At 35.2% G+C, this 13,859-nt stretch overlaps 2 protein-coding genes across 9 annotated transcripts in view; one reads left to right on the top strand and one right to left on the bottom strand.

Annotated features, from left to right (window-relative positions):
- Positions 1-7,888, top strand: part of NCAPG (non-SMC condensin I complex subunit G) — a 53,837-nt gene extending 45,949 nt beyond the window's left edge. Inside the window, exons 15-21 of the mRNA XM_081812569.1 lie at positions 204-385; positions 671-845; positions 2,672-2,833; positions 3,123-3,261; positions 3,879-3,965; positions 5,420-5,489; positions 6,429-7,888. Coding sequence (XP_081668695.1) covers positions 204-385; positions 671-845; positions 2,672-2,833; positions 3,123-3,261; positions 3,879-3,965; positions 5,420-5,489; positions 6,429-6,552 — 939 coding nt within the window. The 3' untranslated portion in view covers positions 6,553-7,888. The remainder of the gene's footprint in view (positions 1-203; positions 386-670; positions 846-2,671; positions 2,834-3,122; positions 3,262-3,878; positions 3,966-5,419; positions 5,490-6,428) is intronic.
- The window catches only part of LCORL (ligand dependent nuclear receptor corepressor like), a 164,720-nt gene continuing 155,324 nt past the window's right edge, over positions 4,464-13,859 (bottom strand). For 6 of the 8 annotated variants that reach the window (XM_081812559.1, XM_081812566.1, XM_081812567.1 and 3 more), the window contains one exon: positions 4,464-9,205. In XM_081812559.1, the coding sequence (XP_081668685.1) occupies positions 9,025-9,205 (181 nt within the window). In that variant the 3' untranslated portion in view covers positions 4,464-9,024. The remainder of the gene's footprint in view (positions 9,206-13,859) is intronic. The other 2 variants (XM_081812560.1, XM_081812561.1) reach the window with 1 other exon arrangement.

Genomic DNA, 13,859 nt, shown 5'->3' with positions numbered 1-13,859 from the left:
GCTGCATAATATTCCATTGTATATATATACCACATCTTCTTTATCCAGTCATCTGTCGATGGACATCTTGGCTCTTTCCACAGTTTGGCTATTGTGGACATTGCTGCTATAAACACCGGGGTGCACGTACCCCTTCGGATCCCTACTTTAGAAGGAAATACAAATTTAATAAAATTTCTTTTAATGAAAGTCATTTTTATTAGGTGTCTGAACTCAGGACAGGAGCTGCAGAAGGACTAGCCAAGCTGATGTTCTCAGGGCTCTTGGTCAGCAGCAGGATTCTTTCTCGTCTTATCTTGTTATGGTACAATCCTGTGACTGAAGAGGATGTTCGACTTCGACATTGCCTAGGCGTGTTCTTCCCCATGTTTGCTTATGCGAGCAGGTATTTAGTTATATTGATAAATCCGAATCTGACTTGAAGTTAAATTCAGGCTCCCCGTGAGTCCTATCTATAAATATAATTTTGTTATTGTTCCTTTTTTTTCAGTGGTTAGTAATGAAAATGAGAACTTACCTAGATTTTATTTACCTGAATTATTTGTCTCTTTCCTAGATGAAAATATACTGTATCTTGATGGGGTGAATTTTATACTTTTTTTTTTTTTTTTTTTTTGAGAATCCTATGCCTTTTCTTTGCTCACATACTTTTCAAATTGTTTTTCAATAGGACTAATCAGGAATGTTTTGAAGAAGCCTTTCTTCCAACTCTGCAAACACTGGCCAGTGCTCCTGCATCTTCTCCTTTATCTGAAGTAGATATCACTAATGTTGCTGAGTTACTTGTAGATTTGACAAGACCAAGTGGATTAAATCCTCAGGCCAAGAATTCACAAGATTATCAGGTGGGTGGGTATGTTAGCCTATGGATGGTAAGGATGATGACTATCATACAGGTCACTGTTGTTTTTGATAAAATAATCCTTTTCATAGGTTCTTAGAAATAGAGGCCACGGTTTGATCTTGAGATTTCTGGTCTATATGGTGGCACATAACACAAAGGAAGAAAAAGATCTTTTGGGAAATGTGATAATCATATAAAGATAGAAATAATTTGCTACTGAAATTCAGAACTTAGCAAAAATTCCTCTCTCTCACTACCCCCTCTCAACCTAGTGCTGGCTATATTAAACATTCTGAAAAATGTCCTATGTTTATCTAGGACTCATTGAATCTTCAAACGTTGGCTTATCTGCTTTGTTTCTGATACAAGGAAGGAGAATTCAAAGAATGAATTGGTCACCTCAAGCTCATTTTTGTTTTTAATTCAAAGAAGATAAGTTAACCGCAAACTGTCCCATAAATTAAACTTAAGCTGGGTTTTGGATCCTTTAACTTAATCATTTAATTAAACTTGTTACCATATTGAAAATTAATGTGTTATTAATGATTTCAGATGCCAGCTAATTAAGTTGAAAGTATAGCTTTTTAATTTAATTTAATTTATTTAGTGACTGCATACTCCAAGTCATTATGTTACATGTTATTGGAAAGATGATTACAAAGGATATTAAGGCAAAATATAGTAAGGGCAGGTGATAGAGCTACTAAGTGCTTAGGACTTAAGAAGAAGGCAGGGTTCATGTAGTAGGGGTGATGAGTACAGCATTACTAATAAAATTCACTTCGGTCTTATTGGGAATGAAAAAGACTTTAGGTAAAAGTGATTAAATGTAGCTGGTTGTCCAAGTCATGCAGGGGACTGTGGAAGAATCATTCTGGCTAAGGAGCCAGAATGGCCCTGTTGAGGGCAGAACATTAAGGTGTAGGGAATTTGGAGTTGGCCGTATTTGCCATAATGATGTAGGGTATATATTGAAAGGCTTAATGGGATGAAAATTACCTATTAGGAAGATCAGTTTGGTGGTCAGTATCATTATATGAGGTGAACTGGTGAGAGGAATAGAGAGTGAATATTAAGAGAGCAGTTGGAAATCTGTATAATTAAGAGATAAAAAGCTTGTAGAAAAAAGATGATAGCAATAGAAAGTAGAAAGAAAAGAATAGTAGACAGTGACATGGAAAAAAAAAAGATGGGTATAAAGACATGAAGAAAGAACTTAGGGAGGCAAGGAAGATGGAGTCCAACCAAGATAACTCTTAAGGTCCTGAGTATGGGTTACAGAGGACTTCAAAGAAGCTGTTGACATCTTTTAATTGCAAAGTTTTCTCCTGATCAACATCCTGGAGGAGTGAGGGAAGTAGGTTGGGGCAGAGGAAGAACTTGAACTGTCATGCAGTCTTAAAGCCCCAGCTCATCCCACAGGAAGCTCCAGAACTGGGATAATCCCTTGAGTTGCTCAGATGGAGACAAGGCTGGGCTGTTGTACCTGCGTATCTTCCAGCCACTGAAGGAGGACTAACGTGGCAGGCCCCACTGTCTCCAGCCTGGATCAGTTCTGCACCTGAGAACTTTTAGCCTCCAGAACTCAGAGTAGCTGGAGATGATTGCTTCATTCATGAAGGGGGTGGATCTGGACCCTGTACCACAGGATCCTCTATAAGAAGAGGGGGGTAGTTCAGTTTGGGAGGAATATGTTAAATTTGGATTTAGACATTTTGCATTTGAAATTATGGCAAGATAATTAGTTGGAAATGTTTGTTAGATATGTAGGAACTATATTGTAATACCATTTCCAGTTTACAAAACCTTTTTCTCTTGATTTTCTAGGCCTTATCAGTTCATGACAATTTGGCTATAAAAATTTGCAATGAGATCTTAACATGTCCATGTTCACCAGAAATTCGGGTCTATACGAAAGCCTTGGGTTCTTTAGAACTCAGTAGCAATCTTGCTCAAGATCTTTTGGTTCTGTTGAATGAAATTCTGGAGGTAAAGTAGTTTCTAATTACTCTGTATATAAATTACTGTGAACAAATTTTTTATTAAAGTAGAATTTACGTGGTTGTATTAAATTATTGTATTAAATACATTACATGGTTGTATTAAATTATACATATGTCGGCAAATTGTGTCTGCTCATTTGAAGTAAATATTGCCTTCATAAGTTTAATAGAATTTTTTAAATGTTTTTAAACATCTTGATATCCATATATAGCTTTTCTGAAAGAAGATTAGAAAATGCTGCATTAAAAAACATTAATGATGTTTTCTATTATAGCAAGTAAAAGATAGGACATGTCTGAGAGCTCTGGAGAAAATCAAGATTCAGTTAGAAAAAGGAAATAAAGAGTATGATGACCAAGCGGTAGCAGCACAGGATGCCAACATGACTATGACTGCTTTTCAAATTGAAGATGGTAATCACATACTAACCTGAGTATTTGTAAGATTCTGTCCTTTGCATCTTTTTTTTTTTTTTTAAAGATTTTATTTATTTATTTGACAGAGAGATTGACAGCGAGAGAGGGAACACAAGCAGGGGGGAGTGGGAGAGGGAGAAACAGGCCTCCCGCGGAGCAGGGAGCCCGGTGTGGGGCTCGATCCCAGGACCCTGGGATCATGACCTGAGCCGAAGGCAGACGCCCAACGACTGAGCCGCCCAGGGGCCCCTGTCCTTTGCATCTTAAAGAGGCACTTTTTTTTCCTCCTCTAACATGTGGTTGGATTTCAGAAATGAAAGAAAAATGTTTCTCATTAATTCCCTTGGAAAGTGTATTACTGATAAATGTTTATTCTACTTTCGTAGTTTTTTTTTATGTGTACATTTTTCACCATAGGACCATGCATACTGTCTCAGGTTTCGTTTGCTTTCCAGTATTCACGCTTTTTGGAACACTGGTTTATGATAATTTTCAGTAGCTGCTGATGGTACTGGTGTCATTTCTGTTTTATGAAAAATTGACTTGGAAAGACCATTTAAAATGTTTAATGAAGCTTTTTAAAATTTACATTGTTGTGTCATTTCCTTTAATAGAAAAAAGTAAAGAAGCATATAAAACTCCTCTCAGGGATGTAAAAGCAACCCGAGCATCAAAATCCACTCAGCAAAAGACTAACAGAGGTAGTATATGGATCTTTATAATAAAACTTTTCAATTTTGTTTTCCAATGAAATGCTCACTTTGCAAGTTTCCTTGTTGATAAAGATTTTTAAATGTCTCAGGTATCCTTTATTTTCAGTTCTTACAGCTGATACTAGGTTTTGCTTTGTGTCTAAAAGATTCTAATACCAGTGTTGCTCCAAGTGCTTTTGATTGAAAGAGTTATGATGCAATGTATCATATTGCAAAGGACTATTTGGGTTAAATTAAGATTTTTTTTTTATCAGATGATCAATGATGATTTTCTATTATTAGCTGGTTATATTCTGTCATTTATATGTTTAAGCACTTTTGAAAACCTTTTATCCCTGTAGTACTTGTCTGGGCTTCTGTTTTCCTTTTTCCCATTTTATTTCATATTTTTTCAACATCATTTATTTCCCAAGGGGTATCCAACAATAGGGGATTTGTTGGAATAAAGAAAATATTGACAATTAGGGGATCACTTGGAAAAAAATCTGAAATTCAACATCTTTTTATTGTTTTATTATTATTACAAAAGCAATTCATGCTTATTACAGAAGAATCAGAAAATACATGCAAGCAAACTAATATAAAGAACGCTAATCATCCCACCCATGAGCCAACCATTATTTTAATTCTTAAAAAACAATTTTGAGGCCCTATGCAGAATTAAGTTTTTTCTAAATGGAATCTGGCCATAATATTTTTGTAGCCAATCACTTATTTACATGCTTATTGTTGGGTATTGTTCCAAATTAGTCCCATATTGTTGGATGTTTTCTTGGGGCTAGCTGCATTATGAGCAAATATGTAAGGTTGTGGAGAAAAACAGTTAAGTCTCACATGAATAATAAATAGGGTATATAAATTTCAACCAAATGTTCATACTGAGCAATTTGATCAGATTCTTATCATAAATGAGGGAGCATCATGGGCTAAACTTTATCTTCTTAACCTTGGAAATTTCTAGCAAGTAGAATTTTTGCAACCTTCAGCATATTGTTAGAAGGTCTAGTTTTTATACTGAAAAATGTTTTGTAACACATACTTGAATTGGCCATGTATACATTTGAGTATTTTGTAAGAAGCCATTACCTTACTGTTTAAAGCTCTCTCTCCCAGGTCTGCTGATGGGCATACCCCACTTTTCTCCCCTTAATTTTCATTAGTTTCTCCGCAGGTCATGTGCTATAGCAGAAGTACTTCTCTTTACATAGCATGTTTTTCACATTCTTCTTTCTCCCAAATATATTTAACTAAAATTTGCCTCCTTATAATTTGATTTCCATATTTTCCTTTGCCTATTACCCAAGCTTACAAAAGAATAAATGGCTGGAAACTAGGAAGAAATTTGTTGCAGAGGGAAAATGAAGGATTTGGGTAGGTCAGAAAATAGAAACAGTCAGCAATTGAGAATAAATTTTGATAATGAATTATATACTGTCTTGAAGGACGGAGAAAAGTGACAGCTTCAGCTAGGATGAACAGGAGACGTCAGACTGTGGAGGTTGACTCTGAAAGGTATGCCATGTACATCTAGAAAATGGATGTGTTTTTTGGGGGTTTTTTTGGTCTAGGAGTAGAAAAGAAATTGTAGCTTGCTAACACTGTGAAGGAGAGAAACTCAGTATGTATAAGATACTCAGTGAAAACTGTAAATCACAAGGTCTTGGATATATATAGTCTAGAATTCCATTATCAAGAGCATTTGACGTCCCATGTCTTGTGTGCTTTTCCTACTGGGATGGCCCGTAGTCTTAGGTGGTCATCTTTAATATGTCCTTTCAGTTTATATATCCATGTATGCTTCTAACTACATGATTGTGTGTATGGCTCTCCGATCTTGAATTAGCAAACTCTTAAAGGATTTAGATTTGGGTTCTTAGCATTTATAAGCAGGATTACTCTATCATTGTAAATTATATATTATTTGTCGTGTAGTGTTTATTTTTAGATTCTGCCAATTAAGCCACTGTCGTAAGCTGAAAGTTTGTAGTTGCCTTGTGTTCATCTATTGGTAAAATTGTAATGTGTGTATTTTCAGTATATAGCTTTAGGTTAAGTTTTGACTAAATTTAAAATGTTTTTTGGAAACCTGCTCTTTACAGAGTGTTTTAAGAATGTATTACCTAAATTAAGAGAATGTAAGATGTTTTTTCACTTTGTGTTGTCCTCCAAAATTCTTTTGGGCAGTTGTTCTGTTTAATCACTTCATTACAAAATGTTGTTTTTCCTTATAATACCAGGTTCCATATAGAAATAAAAAGCAATTAGCTAGGTTTTCCATGATTTACTTGGCAGGATAGCCAATAAGTCTTTTTTGGTTTTAGTTTTAAAAACTTAGTAAAATCAGGATATCAATTACACACTGATAAAATGACAGAAACAAAAAGTTTTATTGATAAATAAACTTGTTTTAAAGCTTGTATTTAAATTGGTGTATTTTCAACATCCATTTAGTGACCCTGAAATTCCAGAGCCAGAATCAGAAATGAAGATGAGATTGCCAAGACGAGCCAAAACAGCAGCACTAGAAAAAAGTAAACTTAACCTTGCAGAGTTTCTCAATGAAGATATAAGTTAGAAGAGATGATGGAGGTGAAGTCCTTTTAACCATGTCCTTTAAAATTATGTTCAGTTTTCTGCTTTAATAAAGTTACCCTTGTATCAAAATCAGAAAATGCCTGATAGCTTGTAGGACATTGTGCTGTGTGACTCCACGTTACTTTGGCCTTTACTGAAACATTAGGACAGCACCTGGCTGGCGCTCCACAGAAGCCTGCAGCGGACCCGGGGGTGTAACCAGCGTCTAAGGTGGGCCTAGGAAACTGCTTTGCAAATCGGCTTCTCAGGTGATGCGTGAACTCTCACATTTAGTATATGGCGTTCTGGACAGCTTCTCAGTGTAACTAGCTAGTAGCTTGCATTTGAGAAGCTTGTGATTTAGATAGGGCACATCCAACATAGATGAGAACACTTCAGAACACATTTAAAAAGGGACATCTCAAGGGCAAATGAAGTACCATAAACTGGCTAGAAAGGAGCTTGCTTACCTTCAGGAAGGAGGACTACTACAATGACTCCAAAGTTCCCAGCATCTAAGCTGAACAGTTATTTTGATAATTTTGTGATTCTTACACTAAAAACATTTTGGTAATGCTATCTGAATGGATAATTTCTCTTCTTACAATATTTGCATATGAGAGCTCTAGTTTTCTTATGTTTCTGATGGCATTTCTTGGGTTAGGAGATGTTCACATGTACTTTTTTTTTTTTTAAGTAATCTCTACATCCAATATGGGGTTCGAACTCATGCCCCAAGATCCAGAGTCACATGCTCTCTCTACTGACTGAGCCAGGCAGGTGCCCGCACTTTCACATGTTAATTATGGAGTTGCTTTCTACGTTTTTGGCATAACAAAATAAATACTGTGGATAATAAAAGACAATTCTAGTAGGAAAAGCATGACAGAAGTCCTTTATATACTAGTTTATGAGCCACTGTTTCTTCATTGTCAATCTCATTTTTCTTCCCAAATTGGCACTTGCCTCAGTTGTGGAATGGAGTATGAACTCAGTCCTCTTTCTGTCTGCAACACCCAGCAAAACATGTTTTCTTATCCCTCTGATTACTTTTTCTCTTTATTATCCAGAATAGAAATGTCCTAACATTGGATTTGTTTTAATAATTGTGCTTTTTAAGATTTATTTAGGCCATTTATTTAAGGTGATGTTCTAAGAGCTAAATTAAAATCGTTGTGCTTTTTAGAACCAAATTGCTATATTACATAATATATGTGCTTTATAAAACTCAGAAATATAAAAGGAGTCTGAAAGTTACAAAGTAAGAATGCTTATTAAGCAAAAGGAAAAGGCAGATGTGGTCGTAAAAACAATAAAAAATAGATGATTGTTTTTCATTCTGTTGGCTCTGTGTCTTCCTGTGCTTCAAATTCCTTATGTAAGTCTTATTTTGTTAAATCCCTGTCACTTTAAAAATAATTTTTTGGGGTGAGGGATAGGGAGATATAGGACTTAAAGTGTACACAGAATGTGCTATAAGGAAAAGTGTTTAGAAACACCATAGACTAAATCCCATTTACCCCACAGCCAGGCTATCCAAAGGGAAGGAGCCATGTTCTTATATACTTCCATGGACCACCATACCAGAGCTTTTTTTCTCTGGCATGGGAAAAATAAATTTAAGCACCAAACCTTTAGTGTTCTTACTATTCAAGTTTTAGACACAATCACGTAGCCATTGCTGAAGCTATGCTTTTGCACTATTATAGTTAAAGGTAAGGAATTTTATCCTGATTTTAAAAGACATTTTACACTTAAATGGCTAAAATACAATCAAATCAATAGATGTAAATCCATTTACCATTTTTTCATTCAAAACTGATAACTTACACCAAACAGTATTCTTGTCTGCAAGAGGCACAGCTTTGCTGAAGAGTAAACATGCAATTGTGCCATTGATCTTACAGCACACAGATTTTATAGGTTTAAAAGTACAGAGAAAGAACTGATCAGCTCAAATTCTATGAATGAAAACATGCTACTTGGTGATAAACTATGATCAATTTTTCTATACATATATAACTTTGAAAGAGATATACTTCTAAGAGATACCTTTGCCTTTTACCAGTTTGCTTCGAGGTAGTTGGTATCCACCTATTATACAACTGTTAATGGTCAGGTCATCACAAATCTTTACAATACTAGCCTTCTAAATCACATAATGCAGTATATATTAAAACTTTGTGCACAGAAATAAAACTGGGAACAATTATGTATTTAAACTTAGGGCATAAAAAAATTCACAAAATACCTTTAAAAAGAGAAACATCAAAATCCATTTGTACTGCAAAATTCCACAACGGTCCGGTGTAAAACGTAAAAAAACATACAAAGAATATAATCCAAATGATTAATGCTAATGATTATATTTAATATAAAGACATCACAGGACTAGAAATATTTCAAGATCAATTGATAAATGCAGAAAGAATACTGATGTACAAAATAAGGATAGTGCAAGAAGAACTGCAATCTATTTCTCTTCACTTTTGAGGTTTTGGTTATGAACTGTACAGCTCGCTAGAGATGCTGCTGTCAAATTCAGATTCCATTCAATGGGACGATTAAGGCACATCTTAATGGGGCTCAAAGGGCAACTTGCTGTATTCCCATCGGACAAATTCAATTTCTCATCAGTTTTCATTTGTAGCATGCTGGAAAAAAAAGTGCAAAGCATTTAGTTTTACTTTAACTTCAAAGAAATTATCAACCTTGTAAAAGAAAATTCAGTCATTTTTATTGTTTGGACCTCTAAACAGAGTAGATAGGGCATTTTATTACCCTGAAAGTACAAGAGTTTTGTTCTATTTCTTAGCTCCAGCCTTACTGAACTGAATATATTACATATAGCCAGGTCCTTAAGACGTCACCCAGGTAGCGCTGGCCAACAAAACCACTGTATGTGGATTCCATAAGTATACTCATGACATTTAACCTACTGAACTTGGCAGGATTCAACCCTTTTCATTTGTCCTTTAACTTACCAGGATCAGAGCCACTTTGAGACAAGAAGGAATTAACCTTTGTTTGAAAGTCTACCATGTTCTAGGCACATTCACATGTATTATCTCATTTAAATTTCATAACAACCAAGCAAGGTTGGTATACTTATCCTGATGATAAACAATAAAAGTGAGTCTCAGACTCAAGTACAAATATGTCTGAAGTTATAGAGTCACCCAACGAATTGGAATACGGTCCTTCCTCTTTCCCTTATGCTTGTCTACTAGCTCTCTGATGAGAATCTTTAGAAACAGAAACTTAAGAGTCCAAAGGGTAGCTAGTCCACATGTAATGGACATGTAGTCCTGAATCTTAAATAATATTCATGATAGTCTATTCACGTTTTCAGATGTGAACCTTATGTTTATAAACTAATAGCTTGCTGTACAGTAGCTCATTTGATGCTTAACTGATTAGTTTGGTTGGACTACATCATTCCTAACCTTTCTCCAATGACAGATCTAGGATTCTTTCTATTAGTGAAGAGGAAATAGGCATGTAGTATTTAAGTGACTTGTTACAAGTGGCAGCTTCCTCCAGACCTCAGTAGCATTTTCCTGATCTTTCCTTGCAACGTCAAAAATGGACTCATTTGCCATTCAATAAACCAGAGAGTTTAACCTGTTATAGCATATTTCAATGGCTATCATGTTGCCACTGAGTTCTCCCCAGGCAAATGGTCCCAGTTTCACTGAATAATATAGTTTCAGCTTCATAGATATGAAACAAAATGACAAACTACAAGTAGCTTAAAAGGTTACTCATCAAAAATAGAAAATCACTTAAAAAGCCAAAAAACAGAGGTGAATACAAAAGAATATATTTAAAGTAGGTCATGGCCTGATAAATGACAAAGAGATCCAAAATACAATATTCTCATTCATATCAGAAATCTTAACTGATTTTTGAAAATATTTGCATCGGTTACTATTATTAGACTGATGGCCTCATGGACCTCAAGATTTTTTGTTTTTCAAGTTAGCAAAGCTCAGATAAAGCAGTAATGTTTTTCCTTCTTCCAAGGACTGCTAGCCTTCGTATTTGTATTATTTGTATATATACCTCTTTGAGAAATCTAAGGCAAGCTATAAAAATACAAATATATTTATTAAGATAGCTTGGTAGATCAAGTATCAATGCCAAAAGAAGATGATGGCATGAAGCAACAAATGGTGATAAAAACAATTTTTGCTAAAAAAAAACTAAAAGACCCCGATTTTTGCTGTTTGATTGACAAAGGTATATTTATCAGAGAATAATACTTTAATAACTACATTGTTCTTTTTAAGACCTTCAAAAACATTAAAGTTACTTTTCTAGAGAGTGTACTCCAAATTTGGGTACACAAACTCCAGGAGTGCACAAAACTATACACATGCATGGGAAGAAAATTCCAGTTTTAAAAGAACTATATGTTAGTACTAATACACAGATTGACATACTTAATTCATAAATATACACTTAAAACTCAGTGTGCAAAGTTTGGGGCTACTAATCTATAGAATACTAAGAGTAGAAGAATATAGCTATCTTCAAGTGCTAGAAACAGAGGCATTAGAACAATAGAGCTAGAAGGGACCTTTCTAGACACCACCCACCCACCCCTTTTTTAAGATGGGGAAACTAAGGTATAGGAAAATAGAAAAATAAAATAAACTTCTTTTCTCAGAGTGTTCCAGTCAGATGTACGTGGACTAATATAAGAACCTGGATCTCTTAAGTAATCTAGTAATAACCAAAGCACTTCTCAATTCCATTTTCTGTACCAAATTATTTAACATTGGGTACCCACTAGAATGCACCTCTAAGGTACAAAGATGAGGGAGCATACACAGTGCATGCTTTCAAAGAATTTGCAATCTAGAATTTTTAACAAATAATTCTTTATATTTGGAAGTTGAAAAATTGACTAGTTAGGTTTAATGTCAGGAATTTGTAGTACAATCATACACATTTGTACTAAATGAAAGATTAAATATTCCTCAACTTTTTTTTTTTTTTTAAAGTATCTCTACACCCAGTATGGGGCTTGAACTCACGATCACAAGATGAAGAGTCCCAAGCTCTACTGACAGAGCTAGCCAGGTACCCCCTCAAATTTTCTTGATGTACTTTTTAAACTTTTTATTTTGTATGTTTTAAAAATTAAGTTGAATACTCTTGTATGTGTCTGTATTCAACTGTATCTATAGGGTTGATGTCTAGGAATAGGATAAATTGAGTCACAAGGTGCTTTTAAAGTTCTGATATTACCAAAATATCCTTCATGGATTACGTACCATTTTACGCTCTTGCCAACAACGTGTGCAAATGTCTTTCATTTTCTTACCAATAATGTATAATAAAATGGATCTTTGAAAAAAATGATAGGTCAAAAAATGATATTTCATTGTTTAATTTGCATTTCTCTTATGAGGAAGGTTCAGCTTATTTTCATATTGATATGTAGTTAAGATTGGTGCTCTGTTCTATGTGATTTACAATCCCACTCCCCTCCCTACGCGGCCTAGTTCATTAGTGTTTGTATCTGCTTATGGTGATTTTGTCATGAATCCATTCTAAATTTTGGATCATCAAATGTAGCAGTCTTTTATTTCATGGCTTCTTTGCCTTACGTATGATTAGAAAGTTGAAGCAGCAGCATTTAAACTATCAGATCAAGTGGCTTTATATATCCATATCAAGGATTCTACTGAAAGCTCAGTGACAGTGTATAAAGAACTGGGGAGAGGAACATAAAGACTTGAGTCCCAGTTCTGAGAAGATCAATCATCAGCCTTATGACCTTGGACAAGTAACCTTAGTCTCTTTCATTCTCCTTTTCTCATCTTTAAAAAAAGATATTGAGGGGCGCCTGGGGGGCTCAGTCAGTTAAGCATCCGACTCTTGATTTTGGCTCAGGTCATGATCTCAGGGTTGTAAGATTGAGCCCCGCGTTGGACTCTGTGCTGAGCATGAAGCCTGCTTGAGATTCTCTCTCTCCCTCTTAAAAAAAATTAAACATCCTGTTCACCGTTACATTTCTGAATGATTTAATGAGAGCCATTTAACATGATTTAAAAACCATACGGAGCTATCGACAAATGCAAAGGTTTAATTTAACACTGTGTCTTTTGGTGAATGGGGGACAAAGCTGGAAGAGAGGTACTCACCCTAAGGCCTCTTCTATCAAACTAGCAACCGAGACAGACGGTAGGTGAGGAGTGAATGAGGACAAGGAAGGGGCACTGAAATGATCATCTGGACATACAAGCCTATTTTCAATACTTCTGTAATTTCATCCACCCTAAGTAAGGTAGAACGTCTCTCCAGAATGTGAATGGAGGTTTACAAGAATATGTGCATTTGGGAAGTATAAAAGATGAAAATCTTTTGTGGGTCATGGAAATCCAAACAGTTACAATGTGTGATTTAAATTAATGATTACTGGGGTGCCTGGGTGGCTCAGAGGGTTAGGTGGCCAACTCTTGATTTTGGCTCAGGTCATGATCTTGGGGTCTTGAGATCAAGCCCCACATTGGGCTATGTGCTTGGCGCCGAGTCTACTTGAGATTCTCTCTCTCCCTCTCTGCTCATGAGCTCACGAATACATAAAATCTTTAAAAAATATTTTAAAAAATGATTACTGATAATTCTAACAAAAAATTTTTAATATATCTAGCTGTAATAATTCACACTTGTTTTACTTATTACTAGAGATATGGAATAGTTCATTTCTGTCATAGAGACAATACACTTTAATGTAAGCTAGCCAAATCGCAGGAAACAAATTTTAGTGTGAGCAAGACAGTTCTGAAAAGATCATTTCTAGAGCAGTTGCTACATGCTAGGCACTATGCTAAAAATCTTTCCAATAATATTGCATTCAATTCCAAAAACCACCACTGAGGCTCCAAGAAGTAAAATGACGCATTAAGGTTCACCCAACTAGTAAGTGCAAATTCAGAATCTAGGATTTATTACCCTATCCTGCATACTAACTCTTGGGCTGTAATTCTGTCATGATTCTCCCTTTATGTTAATACCCATCTATCTATTTCTTCAGAATACTTAACATATGATAAGTGCCTGGTCTACAGATTTCAGACAGACAGACATTCTGAAGGGCTACAGCCACAACCGTATCTAGGAAATTATATATGTAGAGCATGGAGTTTCCTCATATTTAACTAAATAAGTAGTAGTCATATCTTTTAATTTCTCAAGATAAAAAAAAGAAAATATGTTAGGGCACAGACATGTTTTTTGAGAGCTATCATTAAGAGTTTTTTTTTTTTTTAAAGATTTATTTTAGAGAGAGAAAGT

The sequence above is a fragment of the Leptonychotes weddellii genome, chromosome 2 (genome assembly GCF_054177405.1).
Source record: "Leptonychotes weddellii isolate Sample4059 chromosome 2, ASM5417740v2, whole genome shotgun sequence".
NCBI classification, from domain to species: domain Eukaryota; kingdom Metazoa; phylum Chordata; class Mammalia; order Carnivora; family Phocidae; genus Leptonychotes; species Leptonychotes weddellii.
Note: the sequence above shows the minus strand (reverse complement) of the source record. Positions and strands in the feature narration are given on the sequence as shown.